General features: G+C 40.8%; 1 protein-coding gene across 1 annotated transcript in view; it reads right to left on the reverse strand.

The window, feature by feature from the left end:
- Positions 1-791: 791 nt before the first annotated feature.
- Positions 792-21,315, reverse strand: part of LOC120565560 (NLR family CARD domain-containing protein 3-like) — a 22,224-nt gene continuing 1,700 nt past the window's right edge. Inside the window, 11 exon segments of the mRNA XM_039811448.1 lie at positions 792-1,341; positions 2,256-2,508; positions 2,629-2,675; positions 6,882-7,055; positions 8,552-8,725; positions 16,387-16,854; positions 16,897-18,178; positions 18,313-18,455; positions 18,679-18,757; positions 19,280-19,396; positions 19,749-19,961. Of these exon segments, the coding sequence (XP_039667382.1) occupies positions 1,068-1,341; positions 2,256-2,508; positions 2,629-2,675; positions 6,882-7,055; positions 8,552-8,725; positions 16,387-16,854; positions 16,897-18,178; positions 18,313-18,455; positions 18,679-18,757; positions 19,280-19,396; positions 19,749-19,961 (3,224 nt within the window). The 3' untranslated portion in view covers positions 792-1,067.

Raw genomic sequence — 21,315 nt, forward strand, 5'->3', positions numbered from 1 at the left:
CAGACTCCATGTAAATAATCAGGACTTTTAGGGTGTAAAGAGCCAGCATATTTCCACCAGACTCCATGTAAATAATCAGGACTTTTAGCGTGTATAGAGCCAGCATATCTCCACATGTAAATGGGTGAATTAAGGGTTTATTTCAACCAAACCAGAGTGGTGATTGTTGGAACAGTGGAAAGATGAACCAAGACGGCTTTTGACTTCTAGAGACAGCAACCTACTCCTCTCCATCCTCTCTTCTCTGGTATCTTTGCTGGAGGCCATCCTGCAGCCAGCGGGTTGCCATGGCAACAGCAACCAGCAGTAAATGAGAGTATGTACACACACACACACACACACACACACACACACATACAAAGACACATAACACACACACACACACACACACACACACACACACACACACACACAGAGAGAGACACACACACACACACAGACACACACACACAGTGAAGTCTTCACCACAAACATATTAATGTGGGAGTGAATCAAACCTCCAACAGACCCAATCAAACAGCTTTTCTGTCCCATTGATAACATGTTACTGCAGTAAAAGTACTAATAGCACAGTGTGAAGTTACAGCAGCTGGCTGAGAGCAGATAACTAATGTGGAGAGAAAACAGACAGACTCTCTGCTCCCTGAATTCAACACAATATGAAAATGAAAAAGTGAAAGACTTATGTACTTGACTGCTCTGATTGGAGTGTTTCTCACGCTGCAGCTCGACCTGGAAGACCTCTGGGACACCCAGACATCTTATCGTGTGTAGAAATTCAACAGAAAAACCACAAACACATCACAGTGACTTTATGCTTTTATTGTGAAAAGAGACAGAACTCAAAACTAAACATGACACAATCAACGGCATTTCTAGAATTTCATGATCACAGCTTCCATCTTTAAAGGACTGGAAGTGGAAGAAGTTTAAAATGTTCACCAGGAATCTGTTCAATCATTGCAAATTATTTTATACAAAGTTCATTCATTAGTTCATAACAATAACCTGAAATTTTTCTGTAAGTGTGATCCTGTACAGACTCAACTGATCAGCAGTGAGAAACACTACACAGAACACAGAGACACTGAAGAACCACGAGACCAGAACCCAAACCCAGGATAGAGAGGCTGAGTGAATGTGGTGTTGAAGGTGTGGAGGTGGATCAGTGAGTCAGAGGAGACTGTGTAGAAGGACAGAGAGCCAGCAGGATAGTCCACATACACTGCTACTCTACCCGAGACAGAGGAGGAGGAGATGGATGTTTTTCTCTTATTGTGACAGACAGAGTAATCATCATTAGAGCAGATCAGACTCCAGGACTGATCATTATATCCAAACACACAGTCTTCACTGTTTCCTCTCCTCCTGATTCCTCTGTAACTCACTGATATATCAACCTGTCCTCTCCTCTCAACCTCCCAGTAACAGCGACCAGTCAGACCATCTCTACACAGCAGCTGACAGTAGTCAAACCTCTCTGGATGATCAGGATATGACTGATACTCCTTCATACGTGTCACCTTCCTGTTGTTGTCAGACAGTTTGAGGTTTCTGTTCACTGTGTTTGTGTAGAGTGTGAGTTCACAGGAATCTGACGGAGAGAATGAGACACAACACAGCTGCAGTTATTAACCAATCAGCACTCTGATGATGACATAGGGTTGAATGAGTGATGTCACAGTTTGATGAATGAAATTAAAAACACACTTACAGTTCTTCTGACCTGGTGTCAACCTTCTGACTCCAGCAGGCTCCACCCTGAAAGGAGGGGGCATTACATCACTCTCTCACACACAGATTCATTCTGATCAAATGTAGAGTTGGAATTTACTAATTTTATATTCACATTTGGGCTGTTAATCAATTAAATTATTGAATTCATTTTAATTTCCTTTAAAGTGTCCAATCTTAAGAGAAGTTATCTCAGGACACTTTCCAGATAGGGGAGGTCTAAGTCAGGATTTTATTTCATAGTACACACAAACAACCGTCCTCCTCTAAAGCTGTTTACTGCTCCAGAAATCAGCTGTTCTTATAATAGGCTATTTGATGTGTATGAGAGTGTGTTCCTAGCATACATTATCATATAATGACCAGGTCATGAGAATATTACTGAAACTACAGGTTGTTATTTTATAGGATGGCGATGTCCATCTCTAGTTCCTGATAAACTCATCTAATCTTATTGTGACGGACATAGTAACAACCATCAGAGCAGATGAGACTCCAGGACTGATCATTATATCCAAACACAGTCTTCACTGTTTCCTCTCCTCTTGATTCCTCTGTAACTCACTGATATATTAACATCTCCTCTCCTCTCAACCTCCCAGTAACAGCGACCAGTCAGACCATCTCTACACAGCAACTGAGACCAGTAGTCAAACCTCTCTGGATGATCAGGATATGGCTGATCCTCCTTCATGCGTGTCACCTTCCTGTTGTTGTCAGACAGTTTGAGTTTTCTGCCCACTGTGTTTGTGTTGAGTGTGAGTTCACAGGAATCTGACAGAGAGGAGACACAACACAGCTGCAGTTATTAACCAATCAGCACTTTGATGATGACATTAGAGGGTTGAATGAGTGATTTCACAGTTTGATGAATGAAATTAAAAACACACTTACAGTTCTTCGGACCTGGTGTCAACCTTCTGACTCCAGCAGGTTCCACCCTGAAAGGAGGGGGGAGGGGGGGGGGCATTACATCACTCTCACACACAGCTTCGTTCTGATCAAATGTAGGGTTGGAATTTACTCATTTTATATTCATATTTGGGCTGTTAATTAAATTATTGAATTGAGTTTAATTTCCTTTAAAGTGTCCAATCATAAGAGAAGTTATCTCAGGACACTTTCCAGATAGAGGAGGTCTAAGTCAGGATTTTATTTCATAGTACACACAAACAACTGTCCTCCTCTAAAGCTGTTTACTGCTCCAGAAATCAGCTGTTCTCATAATAGGCTATTTGATGTGTATGAGAGTGTGTTCCTAATGTACTTTATCATATCATAATGACCAGGTCATGAGAATATTACTGAAACTACAGGTTGTTATTTTATAGGATGGCGATGTCCATCTCTAGTTCCTGATAAACTCATCTAATCTTATTGTGACAGACATAGTAACAACCATCAGAGCAGATGAGACTCCAGGACTGATCATTATATCCAAACACACAGTCTTCACTGTTTCCTCTCCTCTTGATTCCTCTGTAACTCACTGATATATTAACATATCCTCTCCTCTCAACCTCCCAGTAACAGTGACCAGTCAGACCATCTCTACATAGCAGCTGAGACCAGTAGTCAAACCTCTCTGGATGATCAGGATATGGCTGATCCTCCTCCATACGTGTCACCTTCCTGTTGTTGTCAGACAGTTTGAGTTTTCTGTTTACTGTGTTTCTGTTGAGTGTGAGTTCACAGGAATCTGACAGAGAGAACGAGACACAACACAGCAGTAGTTATTAACCAATCAGCACTTTGATGATAACATCAGAGGGTTGAATAAGTGATGTCACAGTTTGATGAATGAAATTAAAAACACACTTACACTTCCTCAGACCTGGTGTCAACCATCTGACTCCAGCAGGCTCCACCCTGAAAGGAGGGGTGGGGGGGGGGGGGGGGCATTACATCACTCTTACACACACAGCTTCGTTCTGATCAAATGTAGAGTTGGAATTCACTCATTTTATATTCATATTTGGGCTGTCAATCATTTAAAATATTGAATTCAGTTTAATTTACTTTAACGTGTCCAATCATAAGAGAAGTTATCTCATGACACTTTCCAGATAGAGTAGGTCTAAGTCAGGATTTTATTTCATAGTGCGCACAACCACCGTCCTCCTCTAAAGCGGTTTACTGCTCCAGAAATCAGCTGTTCTTATAATAGGCTATTTGATGTGTATGTGAGTGAGTGTGTTCCTATCGTACTTTATCATATAATAATGACAACGTCAAGAGAATATTACTGAAACTACAGATTGTTGTTCTATAGGATGGAGATGTCCATCTCTAGTTCCTGATAAACTCATCTATAGACTGCTATATGAACGTTGTGCTATTCAACCAAAGCTGCATGAAAATAAAAGCCCTAGAGAGGGAAAATGATGAGATATGTTATATAGTACAAATAACAGCGTGAGACTATGACGTTTGGATATTTATGCCACACATTTATGGGAACTTCTGCAACAGAGTTGGGAAGAACTTTCTGAAGAATATTTGATTTCCATTGTAGAAAGAAAGCCACGAGTGTGTTCAGCTGTTATAGCTGCCAAAGGGGGCTACTTTGATGAGTCAAACATTTAGAATACATTTTGGTTTATAAATTGATTCCATGATTTCTTTTTTAACTTAAATTGTTCATTTGTTCTATTCTTTCATTTCAGAGTACAATAAGACATATCCCTCACTGCATGAATTTCAATAAAACCTGGAAAAATTGGGGTGTTCTAAAACTTTTGACCAGTAGTATATATATATATATAATTTTAGAAATTAATACATAGGCCTTTAGTTATAAAAATATAATTTTCTGATTCTGACAATCTCTTGGCCAGCAGAGAAGGCCTTGCTGGCCCTGATGGCCCACCTCTGATCTACAGATCGAGTCATAACAATGAATATTCTGATTAATAGTGGATGACTTGTGGATGAAATAACATAAATAATGAGGAAAATATAACTGAACATAACAGAGAGCAGAAAAGACTATGTGCACATTTACACATTGTTATTAGATGAGTGTCTCACTCATAGATATAGAACAATAGATATGACATGACGTCATAATTTATGGCATAACTGTCCGCAATCTTACTAGGGTACTGTTTACTATTGTCACCTATGGCAGCAGTATGGTTATCAGCTGTGCAGCACCTAACTGCTTTACCAGAAGGACCACAGAGACCCAGGAGGCTGCCATCACTTTCCACACGTCAGTAGGAGTAGATATTTTTTCTCTTCTTTTTTTTATTATAAATACAGAAAAGTTGGTGAACTAGCTAGCTAGCTAGTTACGTTGCCTAGCAACTGTTAACAGACCGGCTGAGATGTCAGTTAGTGGTGATTGCTAGCTAGCTCTTAACAACATTTATGAACAGCAAACATTGTTTTAGTTGATTGATTTTTTACCTCAAATACGACATTTAGTAACGTTAACGTTTTTTTAACACGTTAATATTGACATACATACATTGAATGCTGCGGCTGATTTCATTCAATCTGTGTTAAGTTTTCAGTTAAATTAAAGTTAACGACAAGTACTGTAACGTTACACATAGAGTAAAGTTACGTTAGCTACACAAATCAACAGTAGCCACATCCAGCAACACGGAGCCTAACAGACCAGCCGCACTTAACGTTACATTTTCACCAGCTAACCAACGTTAGCTCCCCAAACATTAGCCATGTTGAATCCTGCTGTCAGTCATCATATATTAACTATTCTATTAACTATCTATTGTTGTCAGCTTACCTCATGCCTTTACACGATTTTCCTTTCAGTAAAGCAAATTAAAACTTAATAATCCATGTCTTGACGAGGTAAAGTAACGTCCAGAAAGCGTTCCTACTTCAGCAGCAAGTCTCCGCATTACTATCGTAAATGTAATTTCCATAACATTAGCGCAATGAAAATTGCGACAAGTCCATCAGCAGTTCTGGTGAAGTCTTTATCAACAGAAACTCATTGAAGCTAGCGAGGGCTCTTCAACAATCTCACACGCTCTAAACTAACTCCATGCCGGCCAGCTGACAGTAAGAAAACAAACGCTAAACAGGAGGTAGCGGGGTTGATGGGAAATGTGGTCTTATAGTTGAGATTGACATTAAAAAATATTGTTTAATGTATATTAGCCATTCAGAATACCAAAGACAGTTTTTACATATTAAGTCCATGCAAAATTGAAAAAATAAAATTATTACCTGCAATATAAATGCAATATTATGAGATTATCTTCATAATTGAACAATTTACTTGTTCTCTTAGAGCTATATCAATCAAAATTCCACCCAAATCTCTATTTTCTGTTTCTTTCTAGAAAGGCACAGTTGTCTCACAGTAATTACTTTGAATTAAAACCACTATTGATGTATTGGTAGAAAAATATAAGGATAATAAAGACAACATGAGCCTCTTTCCCCATTGATTCCAATGGAAGTAATTCTAAAACTTAACCCTGGTAAGATGGCCGCCAAGTCGTTCCATCCTGGAATGGCAAGTCAGAATTACATGTCATATCTATTGTTCTATATCTATGGTCTCACTATCATTTACAGAGACCCAACAATTCCCCCAAGAGCAAGCATTTGGTGCAACAGTGGACCTCTGTAGAGAAACATCAATATTACATCACTCTCACACACACATACTGTATATTGTGTTTGCACCTCAGCAACTAGGAAAGAGCATTTTGAGGGACTTTTTGAACTTAGAGTTGGTACTCTCCCAGCACAAGAGGAACTTAGACAAATAATTCGTCCAGTCTTCAGTGTACGTCTGATCGATCACATGAGCCATGCAGCACTGGCAACTGACATTTTAAACAGCTAGCTAACTAGACTGCCAAAAGAGTAGATTAATGCTTCATCCACATGGTCTTCTCACAGCGTAGAAAGAACAGTGCTTTGTGCTAAGCTAGGCTAAACCTGTTCTGGACCTTTCTGTCGAGTTGAAACTGATTTGATCCAAGGAAAGAGAGAAAAAAGGATGTTTCTTAAAACCACGGACAGTTCCTTTAACATACAGATATCTGTCCAAACTACATCAATTATTAACAAAAGGGAGTTATCATTTTAGTTCCTGGAGATGTTCTCCTTTAAAACTTCCTACACAAATATCTCCTTTTTATATCAATCAGTGTTTGTACCTGAGAGTGTCCAGTCTCCAGAGAGGATCCTTCCGTCCCGCTGACAGCAGCTTCACTCCTGAGTCTCCTGGATGATTGTAGCTCAGGTCCAGCTCTCTCAGATGGGAGGGGTTGGAGCTCAGAGCTGAGACTAGAGATGAACAGCCTTCCTCTGAGATCAGACAGCCTGACAGACTGCAAACACAGAAAAACACACAGTAACCCTCTGTCAACACGTGAAGCCATGTTTTAGTTTTTGTTTCTTTGTTGTCCAGGTACATTTTGGTCCAGATTTTTACATTACATTACATTACACGCTTTTATCCAAAGCAACTTCTAATTAAGTGCTTTCAACCCTGAAGGTGCAAACTCCAGACAGCAAGTAGTAAACGCAAGTACATTAGCTTTATATAAGACAAACTACAAAGAGCAGCTTCAAGAAATGTATATACATTTTTTTCCCTCATGTTTATCCGAGATGTAGTCGGAAGAGATGTGTTTTTAGCCTTCGGCGGAAGATGTGTAGGCTTTCGGCCATCCTGATGTCAATAGGGAGCTCATACCACCATTTGGTAGCCAGGACAGCAAACAGTTGGAATTTCATTGAGTGATTATTTGTCCCTTTCTGTGAGGGGGCAGCAAGCAGGTTGGCTGATGCAGAGCGAAGTTGGGGTGTATGGTTTGACCATGTCCTGGATGTAAGCTGGGGCTGATCCGTTTGAGGCCCTGTATTATTATTACATTACATGTCATTTAGCTGATGCTTTTATCCAAAGCGACTTACAATTGCTATATCTGTCAGAGGTCGCACGCAACTAGGGGTTAAGTGTCTTGCTCAGGGACACATTGGTTGAAGTATCGCAGTGGGAATCGAACCCGAATCTCCCGCACCAAAGGCACGTGTCATATCCACTGCGCCATCACCACCCTGTATGTAAGTACTAGTGTCTTGAAGAGGATGCGGGCTGCAATTGGTAACCAGTGAAGAGAGCGGAGGAGCAGTGTAGTGTGAGAGAACTTGGGGAGGTTGAAGACAAGCCGAGCTGCTGCGTTCTGAATGAGCTGCAAGGGCCGGATGGCACATGCAGGCCATTATAATAAATCTTTAAAATCATTTGTGGTATTTAGTAATTCAATAACAAAAGCAAATTATGAAAAACCCTCATGTAAAGTAACTCTAAGGGCCAGATGTACGTACATTTCCGAAAGTAGCATTATCAGCGCCATGGCAAACCCGCAGAAAGTGCACGCTGTGATACTTCAGCTCACGTCGTATTTACCAAATCTGCAGTTCATCGGGTAATCAGTGCCTTTCTCCGCCCACAATACCGTAACTTGCGCTCCACCTATACGGTCCAAGCAGCGCATCCAGGTTTTCAAGACCCCAAATGTGCACTCAATCACCCTCCTCATCTGAATATGTGCCCGGTTGTAATTTTGTTGAGCTGCTGTTGTTGGGATGTGTAATGGGGTCATTAGCCATGGTTGTTATTTCGGCATTGTACACGCACATTGCGAAACAGATACGCCTGAAGTGGGCGCAAAAGCATTGTACATCTAGCCCTCAGTTTAATATCTACTGCCCAAGTTTATCATATCAACAGACACAAAGCTACATGTCAGCTGTTTATCAACTAAAGTTAATGAAGATTTTAAATTGTCATCAGTTGAATGGGTTACTGAATCCTGACCTGAGAGTCTCCAGTGTGCAGTGGGGACCCTTTAGTCCATCAGAGATTAGCTTCCCTCCTGAATCCTGCAGGTTGTTGTTACTCAGGTCCAGCTCTCTCAGACTAGAGGACTGAGAGCTGAGAACTGAGGACAGAGCTTCACAGCTTCTCTCTGACAGGTTACAGCCACTCAGTCTGGAGAGACAACAGGAAGGAAACAATGTATTTATTATTTATTTTATTTTATTGTTTTATTTGATAGGGAGCATGCATATTTATGTACATTGTTGTATAAAAACACCATGTAAATGTGCCAGAATTAGTAAAAATAACTACTTTTCATCTGCTGTCCCTAGGCAGCTAACATAGGACTAGCATAGAGACAGCCAGCAGTCATACTCATTCACTATACATTAAAAGGTACCCCACAATGGTGACATATACATTGACAAAACAAACAAACTGTTTGCTGTTTCATACATGATTTCTCTGACCTCCTGTCGTCTATGGCCATTCACTCTGATAAAATGCTAATTCTTGGTGACTTCAACATTCATGTCTGCTGCCCAACTAAACCGATGGTGAATGAATTTTTAACAATACTTGACTCTTTTAACCTCACTCAATCCGTATGTGGTCCCACTCATGTCAAGGGCCACACACTGGACCTTGTCCTGTCATCAGGGATATCAATTGATACATTTGAAATCACTAATGCTGCCATCTCTGATCACTTTCTGATTGAGTTTGAACTCTCCGGGCATTGCCCTCCCTCTGCCCCTTCCCCTCTCAGTTTGTAGCCCCGGCTCCATTAACTCAACTACAGCCTCTAATTTTTCTGACTCTTTTAGGCTTGCTCTTCCCCTTTCCCTCACTGCTGACTTGTCTCCATTCACTAATATTGATGAGCTAGTCTCTATTTTTAACCTATCCTGTACTGACACTTTGGATCAGATAGCCCCCATTAAAAACGCCTTTAGTTAAACAACTCAACCCCCTGGTTGAATAGCTCTCACACAAGCTCTCCGACAAGCCTGTAGACAGGCAGAACGAAAGTTGAAAAAGACAAGCTTAATGTCTCATATGATATGTTTTTGCATCACCTGGAGGCCTACCAAGCAGCGGTCAAAAAGGCAAAATCTAACTATTTTAGTGAGCTTATCAACTCTCAGGCTAACAGACCCAAAATTCTTTTTAAAACTATTGATTCCTTTTTAAATCCGGCCAATGCAGTTGACACTTCCTTAACCTGTGAGGAGTTTGCTGAATATTTTATCTGTAAAATTGACCATATCAGATCCAATATCATCTCTCAGGGTTGCATTTCTGTTAAAACTCATAGTCCCATCAGTATCCTCCAGCATTTTACTCCTCTGTCTTCCACTGAGCTGTCTGAGATAGTTTCTCACCTAAAGCCTTCATGCTGCCCCTCTGATGTCATCCCCTCAAGACTCTTTAAAGAAGTGTTTGATGTTCTTTGTCCAATTGTGTTGGCTATAGTAAACTGCTCCCTGTACACTGGTGTCGTCCCTTCTGGTTTCAAGCATGCAGTGGTACAACCACTGCTGAAAAAACCCAATTATGACCCAAATGACCTTAGCAATTATAGACCCATCTCTAAATTATCTTTTATTTCTAAAATTTTGGAAAAAGTAGTTGCACAGAAGATTTTCTCTTTCCTTAATAGTTTTAATATATTGAATAAATTCCAATCTGGCTTCAGAGCCCTCCACAGCACGGAATCTGCCCTACTAAAAGTGTATAATGACATCCTACTTACCACTGACTCTGGATCATGTGGTTTGCTTATTCTCCTAGACCTCAGCGCTGCTTTCGACACCATTGATCATGGCATTCTTATTGACCGCCTGGAAAATGTAGTTGGATTACAGGGCTCTGTCTTAAGCTGGTTAAAATCATACCTGACAGATAGAACTTTCTCTGTAAAACTGGGTACTACATCCTCCTCTCCAGTGGGTATTAAATTTGGTGTCCCCCAAGGATCAGTTCTTGGCCCCATGTTATTCTCCCTATACATGCTGCCCCTTGGTTCGATCATTGAAAAGCACAACCTAAATTATCATTGCTACGCTGACGATACACAACTCTATTTACCCATTTCCCCTGGTTGCCCTTCATCAATTAATAAAATTTTTAGCTGTTTGGAGGACATTAAATCCTGGATGGCAGCAACTTTTCTCCAGTTAAATGACAAGAAAACTGAGATGATTTTATTTGGATCCCCCAGCTCTACAAAAAACCTGAGCAATGCCCTTGGCCCTTGGTCATCAAATTTACAGTGCGAGGTCAGAAACTTAGGTGTTCTCTTTGACAGCTCTCTTAATTTTGACTAACAAGTCAGCTCTGTTGTTAAAGGTAGTTTTTACCAGCTTAGAACAGTAGCAAAACTGAAATACTTTTTATCGAAGAAGGATATCGAGACAATCACTCATGCCTTTATTACTTCACGCCTAGATTACTGTAACTCACTATACACAGGCCTAACCCAACATAATCTGAACAGACTCCAATTAGTCCAGAATGCTGCTGCAAGACTCCTCTCTGGCACCAAAAAGTATGACCACATAACTCCCGTTTTAGCTGAGCTTCATTGGTTACCAGTGAAATTCAGAATCGATTTTAAAGTTTTACTTTTTGTTTTTAAAGCACTCCATGGTCAAGCGCCTCCATATATTTCCGATCTCCTGTCTACTTACTCTGCCGCCAGGGCACTCAGGTCCACAACCCAACAACTCCTCGTCATCCCCCGGACACGCCTAAAAACTAAAGGGGACCAAGCCTTCTCTGTAGTAGCCCCCAAACTCTGGAATTCCCTCCCACCCCATATCAAATCATGTAATACAATTGCTAGTATTAAATCAAATCTGAAGACGCATTTTTACTCTCTTGCTTTTAACTCTCCTTGATTCCTGTTTTTTTTTTTACAAACATTGTTCCTTTGTTATTTTATTCTATGTTGCATTGTTAATTCTTTCTTTGCCTATTTGTATTCATGGTGCCTCGCACATGCGATTATGTATTTTTAAGGCATATTGTCTCTGCCTTCCCTGTTTTACCTGTAAAGCACTTTGGGTCAACAGTTGTTCGTTTAAATGTGCTATACAAATAAAATGACTTGACTTGACTTGACAAACAAAACAAAACAAAAATACATGATGACAAAGAAATTATTCATTAAATTTTACTGCATTAAATTTTACAGTGAAAGTGGATGGGTAATGAAATGCGTGACAGTTAAAAGTGAGGGCATCTCTGGTTTTCTAGAAACCACTGTTTTAAGTGAGTTTTAAAGGTGTTGAATGTACTTGAAACTTGAAATACTTGAAATCTTAAAAATTTTCAAAGCTTAAAAATGTATGTCTTCTGGTATGAGACGCACAGGGTAGACGCGCGCTCAATTTGCTCCCACTAACGGACTTTTAATTACCTTTTTAAACCTCGAATTTTTCAGGTTTATAGTGCTGTACTGACTACTCAGCAATGTCCAAGTCTAAAGGAAAAACCACTGAAAAGGACACGGAAACTTCGCCGGCTGCTAGCATAACTTTGTCCTATTTAAGAGGAGAAGTAATATCCTACTCTGCTTTCCATAGAAGGATTGCTGCTGAAAAGGGTACTTGTCTCTCCAGTGCTATATCAGAACTACAAACAAAATTTATAGACTCATCTGACACAGACATTTTTAAAGAACTGCTCATGAAAAAAACAGAATTTGACATCCTGGCCTCTAATGAGGCAACAAAATCTCTATTAAAAACACAACATAATTATTATGAATTCGGAGATAAACCAAGTAGACTACTCGTTCACCAAATCCGACAATCTTCTTCGTCAACGCATATTACCCAAATTAGAACTACCACTGGAACAACTACCAATCCTCAAATCAATAATGACCAACTTTTATAGTTTGTTATATACTTCTGAGAGCTCATCTGATGAGGCACAATTTGAAAACTTTTTTGGGTCCTTAAACATCCCCTCCATTGACCCTGAAACATCTTCTGGCCTGGATAAACCCTTTACAGCGGGTGAACTTAAAGGAGCTTTGCTGTCCATGCAGTGTGGGAAATGCCCAGGCCCCGACGGCTTTCCAGACGAATTTTTAAAAACATTTGCTGATAAGCTGTCTCCACGTCTGCTAAACGTGTTCAATGAATTGCTACAGTCTGGCATCCTCCCCCCCACACTACGCCAGGCCACTATTTCTCTTTTATTAAAAAAGGACAAAGATCCCCTTTTCTGTAGCAACTTTCGCCCTATCTCTCTGCTCTGCGCAGATGTCAAGTTATTGGCTAAGATGCTGGCAAAACGCTTAGAGTCTGTTCTGGCAACCATTATTTCCACAGACCAAACAGGGTTTATTAAGGATAGACACTCACAACGTCAGATGGCTGTTTGATATAATGTACTCGCCCTCATCCTCGAATTCTCCGGAATTAGTCATCTCAATGGATGCTGAGAAGGCATTTGACCGTGTCGAATGGCCCTAACTGTTCCACGCATTGAGACGCTTTGGATTTGGCAACATATTTATTTCTTGGATAAAGCTCTTATATACATCCCCCCTAGCCTGTGTCCACACAAATAATGATTACTCTGATTATTTCCCCCTCAATCGTGGAACTCGGCAGGGCTGTCCACTTTCTCCATTACTGTTTGCCATCGCCATTGAACCTCTGGCGGTGGCCCTCAGGTCCGGTCGGTTCCAGGGCATCTGGAGGGGAGGTGCTGAGCACAAACTTTCATTGTACATGGATGACCTCTTACTGTTCATCTCTGACCCAGAAAGATCTGCCCCCTTGTGTTGGCCACGCTGAAGGAATTTGGGCAAATTTCTGGTTACAAACTAAATCTTCAGAAAAGCTAGCTTATGCCCATTAATGCTGCAGCCGCAGCCTATCCCTATGCCATTTAAGACGACTTTAAGTAATTTTAAATATTTAGGCATTTGTGTAACCAGAAACTACTCGGATTTGTCCAAATGTAATTTATCCCCTCTGCTTGCTCGACTGACTCAAGACTTCCACCGTTGGTCTCTCATACCTTTATCTCTGGCTGGCAGGATAAACTGTATTAAAATGAATGTGCTTCCCAAATTCCTCTATCTCTTTCAATCTATACCCCTCTTTATTCCAAAACATTTTTTCCACTCACTCGACAGCTTTATCTCTCAGTTCAAATGGAACAAAAAACCTCCCAGAATTCGAAAAGACACTACAAAAACCCAAAGAAATGGGTGGACTAGCACTACCAAATTCTTTGTTATTACTGGGCTGCTAACATTCGATCTATACTGCAATGGTATCACATTAACAATCAGCCTTCACCGTGGCTGCAGATTGAGGTTGCCTCATGTGGCTCCTCCTCTCTAATGTCCCTTTTGTGCCTCCCCCTGACATTATCACCATTATCTTATTCCAGTAATATTATGATGAAGAACTGTCTCAAGATCTGGACTCAATTGAAACGCCATTTGGGGTTACAGTCAATCTCTCTTTTATCCCCTGTGCATTCTAACCCTCTGTTTACTCCCTCTATCAATGATCGGGCTTTCACAGCCTGGGAGGATCATGGAATTGTATCTGTCAAACATCTTTACATTGAGGTAATATTTGCATCATTTGACCAACTAGTGGGTGTATTCAAATTACAGAGATCCCACTATTTCAGGTATTTGCAAGTCAGAGACTTTGCTCGCAATCGCTTCCCTGGTTTCCCTGCTATTCCTCCTTATACTTTGATTGACACTATTTTAAATATTAACCCCTTCCTCAAAGGTTCCATCTCAGAGCTATACTGCACTCTCCTTACACACCAATCCTCGTCCTCTGATAGACTGCGCACTATTTGGTCTGAGGACCTTAATATAGAGATAGAGCCTGAGGTCTGGCAGTGCGCTCTGAAATGGGTCCATGCTTCATCATTCAATCACCCTTAGTAGGCCTGTTCGGTATCCTGCCTGCTACCAACCCACTGCCATCCTACTTCACTGAACTGGTGGCTTTTCTCACATTATTAGCGAGGCGTGTCATTCTGATGCACTGGAAGAGCCCGTCTCCCCCTCCCACACCCATTGGATAAGGGATGCCTTATCCTTTATGAAATTAGAGAAAATCAAACACTCCCTCCGTGGCTCCAATGAAATTTTTTTAAAGATTTGGCAACCCTTTCAAGAGCATGTCCAGTCCCTCCGGCTGGATGCTCCCCCCACTGGCTAAACAGCCCCCTGATCTGCACCTTCTTGTGGCTCCTGGCTGGCTCTCTCTCTCTCCCTGTACTAGCAGCACACAGTATGTCTCGTCTGTGAGTGTCTTTTAAGTGTCTTGCGTCTTTTAAGTTTTTTTTTATTTTTATTGTTTTTATTTTTTTATTTTTTTGTTTTGTCTTTTTTCCCATTGGTATTATGTGCTTCCAGGTTTGTGATTTTGTGTGGGTATTGACAAACTTTATCCTCTTGTTTTAAGTAACACCACTTTGTTATTAGTGCTTACCTCACCTCATTCAATGGTCTGTTGTACCTTACTCACTCGGATGTATATAAGGGTCTGTGTCTGTTCTTTTTGTTGAAAACTCAATAAATAAATCATATTTAAAAAAAACATATATTTCTAAGATATTGCAATGGTGATATGACAATGCCTTTTTATCAAAAGTTTTTATGGCTATCTTAAATAGAGATTCAATACGTTTAAGAGTAGTAATACTAGTTAATGACCAGTCAGTAAAACAATACTCAATATGTAAAAAGATCATAGTATATAAGAAGATCTTGGAAGTTTTGGTGTCAAGAAATGGCCTAACTTGTTTAAAATTCTGCAAATTGAATTTAACTTTATTTGACACCTTTTTTACATGACTTTTAAATGTTTGTGTGGAGTCATATATGACTCCTAGATACTTGAATTCATTAACAATACCAAGCTCCTGTCCTCTAAGGAAAACATTAGAATGTGACACCTTCATGTTTTGTTTGGCAAACATCATACAAACAGTTTTTTGGTGTTTAGGTAGAGACATGACTTAGTGAGCAAGTCATCAATGTGAGCCATTGGAGATATAAGTGTGGATGCTATCTCTTGGTAGTTCTTAGCATGTGTAAAGATTACTGCATCATCTGCATACATCTGGACATCAACATTTTTACATGGCAGGTCATTTATATACAGTGTAAACAGGATTGGACCAAGTGTCAAGCCTTAGGGGACACAGTGGGGACTTTGATTCATTAATACAAAAATATTGCTTTCTACTGGACAGGTATGATTGTATCCAGTTGAGAGCTTGCTCAGACAAATTAAAATATGTTAATTTAGATAAAAGAACATTAACAGTATCAAAAGCTCGCTTTAGGTCTAGGAAGACAGCACCAACATAAAAACTCCTATCTAGGTAGCCTTTAACCTTTTCCAAAAACAAACAGCTGGCTGTTTCTGTTGAGTGATAAGCCCTGAACACAAATTGCATAGGGTGGAGTGAAGTATTGCTTTTATTGAGATGTTGAATCAGTAATTTAGCCATCCATTTTTTGGCTATTTTAGAAACAACAGGCAGAATACTGATTAGCAGATAATTTGCCATATCTGATCTTTCACCTGATTTAAAAATGGGTGTTACCAGGGCCATCTTCCATGCTGATGGCACAATGGATTGTCTTAAGGACCGATTAATCAAATATGTAATAGGCTGTATAAGAGTGTCTTTGTGTCTATATATATATATATATATATATATATATATATATATATATATATATATATATATATATATATATTTTTGTATTAACTCCTGGTGAAAGATAACAGAGTATGTAATGATGAATAAATCCCACTTACAGAGCTTTATTGGAGGCTTTGACCACTGGCAGCAGCCTCAGAAGAGCCTCCTCTGATGCAGAGTATTTCTTCAGGTCAAACTCGTCCAGCTCTTCTTCTGATGACAGTAAGATGAAGACCAGAGCTGACCACTGAGCAGGAGACAGTTCATCTGTGGAAAGACTTCCTGAACTCAGGGACTGTTGGATCTGCTCCACTAGAGAACGATCATTCAGTTCATTCAGACAGTGGAACAGATTGATGCTTCTTTCTGCAGACAGATTCTCACCAATCTTCTTCTTGATGTACTCAACTGTTTCCTGATTGGTCTCTGAGCTACTTCCTGTCTGTCTTAGCAAACCTCGTAGGAGAGTTTGATTGGTCTGCAGTGAAAGACCCAGGAGGAAGCGGAGGAACAAGTCCAGGTGTCCATTTGGACTCTGTAAGGCCTTGTCTACAGCAATCTGGTATAAACGTGTTGATTTGTCTCTGAATACTTTAGGCCGCCATGATGATGTTTGTTTTCCTGACAGCAGGTTGACTCCAGAGTTGGTGAATGTCAGATGGACATGAAGAGCAGCCAGAAACTCCTGAACACTCAGATGGACAAAGCAGAACACCTTGTCCTGGTACAGTCCTCTCTCCTCTCTAAAGATCTGTGTGAACACTCCTGAGTACACTGAGGCTGCTCTGATATCGATGCCACACTCTGTCAGGTCTGATTCATAGAAGATCAGATTGCCTTTCTGCAGCTGCACATAGGCCAGTTTTCCCAGAGACTTGATCATCTTCCTGCTCTCTGGACTCCAGTGTGGATCCGTCTCAGCTCCTCCATCATACTTGATGTTCTTCACTTTGGACTGAACCACCAGGAAGTGAATGTACATCTCAGTCAGGGTCTTGGGCAGCTCTCCTCCCTCTCTGGTTTTCAACATGTCCTCCAGAACTGTAGCAGTGATCCAGCAGAAGACTGGGATGTGGCACATGATGTGGAGGCTTCGTGATGTCTTGATGTGGGAGATGATTCTGTTGGCCTGCTCCCCATCTCTGAATCTCTTCCTGAAGTACTCCTCTTTCTGGTCATCAGTGAACCCTCTGACCTCTGTCACCATGTCAACACACTCAGGAGGGATCTGATTGGCTGCAGCAGGTCGTGTGGTTATCCAGAGGCGAGCAGAGGGAAGCAGATTTCCCCTGATGAGGTTTGTCAGCAGCACACCCACAGAGGTGGTCTTTGTAACATCAGTCAGGATTTTAGTGTTGAGGAAGTCCAGAGGAAGTTGACACTCATCCAGACCGTCAAAGATGAACACAACCTCTTCAAACCTGTAGATTCCTGCTTCTTTAGTTTCACTAAAGAAGTAATCAACAAGTTCCACCAAGCTGTACGTTTTCTCTTTCAGCACATTCAGCTCTCTGAAGGTGAATGGAAATGTGAACTGGATGTCCTGGTTGGCTTTGTCTTCAGCCCAGTCCAGAGTGAACTTCTGTGTTAAGACTGTTTTCCCGATGCCAGCCACTCCCTTTGTCATCACTGTTCTGATTGGTTAATCTCTTCCAGGTGGAGTATTAAAGATGTCTTCTTGTCTGATTCTTGTTTCTGGTCTGTCTGGTTTCCAGGATGCTGTTTCAATCTGTCTGACCTCATGTTCATCATTGACCTCTGCAGTCCCTTCCTTTATGATGTAGATCTCTGTGAACATCTGATTCAGAAGGGTTGGGTTTCCTGCTTTAGCAATCCCCTCAAACACACACTGGAACTTCTTGTTTAGGTGAGATTTGAGTTTACGCCTACCACCTGCAGGAACAGTTCCTGAATGAAGACACAACAAAGAAGATCAGTGAGTGATTCATAAAGAAACAGGAACATACTTTGACCCTTTTCTGGAGACATTAGTAAACGTCCCATTAGTCCAGCAAGTTGAATCTTTAGAGAAATCTTCTTACTGCTCTGCAGACGGTCAGCCAGCTCCTCCTGCTTCATTCTCCTCAGGAAGTGCAGTGTGATCTTCAGAAATGCCTCTCTGCTCCTCCTCTGCTCTTCATCCTCATCCTCCCTCTTACTCTCTGAGCATTCTGGGTAATCTGGACTCAGAACCTTCTGGATCTTCTTCAGCTCATTCTTCACAAAAGTGCAGATGTTCTCCTCCAGCAGCTGGAACAGAATATTATATGAATTACACAATCAAACTGAAATCATGCAAGCAAACATCAGATACTTGTTGGACAGACAATCCACTAGTCTGAGACGTGCAGCATGGAAATGATTGTAAACAGAATAGATGTAAAAGTGGTTGTTGTAAATGTACAGACCATACATATGAAGTCCAGGTGTGTTTGATGCTGCTGGGCAGACTGACCACTGGGTAACTCTGAGCTCTCCTGGTCCACTCTGTGGAGGAATCAGGAAAAATTCACATCATGTCTGTCCACACAGAGACAAACACAAGGTAAAGGTCCAGTGACTTAAAGTGTTGATTACAGCATAGAATCAGATGGTTTCCCCTGACATTAAAGTGCTGGTGGTACTGCTGACCCCACTGCGAATCAACAGAAAGAACTAAGAAGTAAACAAGGGCTACAACATGGTTGGCCTAAAGGACTCCTGAAGCAGCAGACTGATATCATGATGCCAGGATGTCTGCAGCTTCTGTGGTCATGGAAAGAAACATGTGTAGGTAGAAGAAGTTTGGGGAGTCAACAGTGAAAAGCCTTCTGTTGGCCTCAAAACAATTTTGGCAAACCATCAGCTGACTCAGGAGGGGGAAGCAAAGCTTAGATGGCCTGTTTGCAGTCATGGAGAATATAAATATATGTGAAGAAGAAGGATGTTGAAAATAAATTTCAAAATATCTCTGGATACATAAAAGTAGAAACATGAATCAGCAATATTATAATATTATTAACAGTTTACCTCTTTTCAACAGTGGGTTGTTGACCGTTAAAGTCAATGAGGTGATGATATGACCGGTCACTTTTAAAGGACACACAGCTGGGTTCAAGTTCAGCAGACTCTGGTCTTTGATGGATCCTGTTACACAGAGAGTAAGACCAACAGGGATGGAAATTCACTTTTAGTATTCAGACACAAATACTGCTGGAGATACAAGCAGCAACTAAGACAAGATTAACACAAAAAAGTTCAATAAACTATACAACAAACTGTGTTAAAAAGCTAAAACACCAGAGAATATATTGGACCAAACCAGATCCAATATTTACCTAAAGTCAAGAGTTGAAGACTGGTTTAACTGGACAACTTTCAGATGTGAGAATATAAATGGATGTGAAGAAGAAAGTTGCTGAAAATAAACTCAAAAAACTTCTCTGGATACATAAAAGTTAAAACATGAATCAGTAATATTATAATATTAACAGCTTACCTCTTTTCAGAAGAGGGCTGCTCTCCTGTAAAGTTAACAATGTGTCTATGTGAGCGGTCACTCTTAAAGGACACATAGCTGGGTTCAGGTCCAGGTCCAGGTTCAGGTCCAGGTCCAGTTCCAGGTCCAGGTCCAGGTCCAGGTCCAGGATCAGGTTCAGGTTCAGGTCCAGGTCCAGGTCCAGGGTCAGGTGACTCTGGTCTCTGCTGGATCCTGATAGAAAAAACATTTATTTAGGGTCACATGTTCAGTTAAAGTCTTTCTGCTTAAAATATGAATATGTCTGTAGGCCTAATTATTAACAATTAAATGCCAATAATGCTTTACTTTCTGTCCAAAACTCAATAAAAATAACTTTTGGAATCAGAATAAAATAAAATCTAAACATAATATTTCAAAATGTTGTCTAAACAGAAAGATAATTTTGAGTGAGACAGGAAATTATTTTGCAAAGAGATATTCTCATATCATGGTGCAAAGGACCCTAGGGTAAATTACGCCGAACCATCACTTTAACATTTCAATTTCCCTTTCCATTGTTATTCTCTCCTTCTGCCATTCAAGTCTCTCCATCAATCCTCTCTCCTCCATTTCAAGTTAGTTACAGGTCTTTTTTTTAAGTAGCGGTGTCTCCATGGACACACAGCTGGGTTCAGGTCCAGGTTCCGCAGGGTCTGGTCTCTGATGGGTCTTGTTAGAAAGTGAGGAAGACCACTTTTTAATCCCAGAAACAGAAGCTGCTGGAGAAACTAGAAGCTATCAAGCAGAAAATAAAGTCTAAAGCTCTTCACTGAATGATTTCTGCTCTCTGCTCATCTTGCTCTTTCACTCATTCTCTTTCTGGGAGAACAGGAACATTGTAAAGACTCCAGGACTAATGTCATCTTTCTGTCCTCTAATGGAGACAAGACTCCATTATGACAATCAGTCTCACCTTTCTGTCCTGTGTGTCCTCCTCCACACATCACTTTAGGTCACTACATTTTATTCTGAAAGGTTCCAGAGGAAACAGTAGAGTCCTGTTGGGTCTGACTTTACACTGGTGGAGACGACGGTGTGTTTTCTGACAGCAGGAGAAAGGCTTGGACCCCACCCATCTTCAAACTCAGCCTCCATTTAGATCTCAACTACACAGCTGTAAAGTTTTCTGACTGCAGCCTCATGGTTGTCTATACGTCCTCACAGACCTGGCATGGTATTTAAAACGTCCTCTGGAGTAGTTCATGCTACAACATGGAGATTTTAGCCTAGAAATATAGATGCACCGTAGCGGCAGAAAACGTAATTTGCAGTCAGGGGGTCTAGGCACTCTCTGTTGGCTCGCGAGCTTGAATAACCAAACTCTAGTCAGGCCAATGACATTGTGTATAGATAGGGTGGGCGGGGCTTATGGCTGCTGCTGCTGCTGCTGGAGAACAGCGGTCTTTTGGAAGACTTGGAGTTCATCTTTTCTTTGAGAAAAGAACAAAGAACGGCACTGAAGTCATTCTTAAAAAAGGAAGATGTGTTGGGAGTTTAAAGTTTAATCTATTAACTAGCATTGCTCTCGTTGGTTGTAGCGCTATCC

Source organism: Perca fluviatilis, chromosome 9 (genome assembly GCF_010015445.1).
Source record: "Perca fluviatilis chromosome 9, GENO_Pfluv_1.0, whole genome shotgun sequence".
NCBI lineage: Eukaryota > Metazoa > Chordata > Actinopteri > Perciformes > Percidae > Perca > Perca fluviatilis.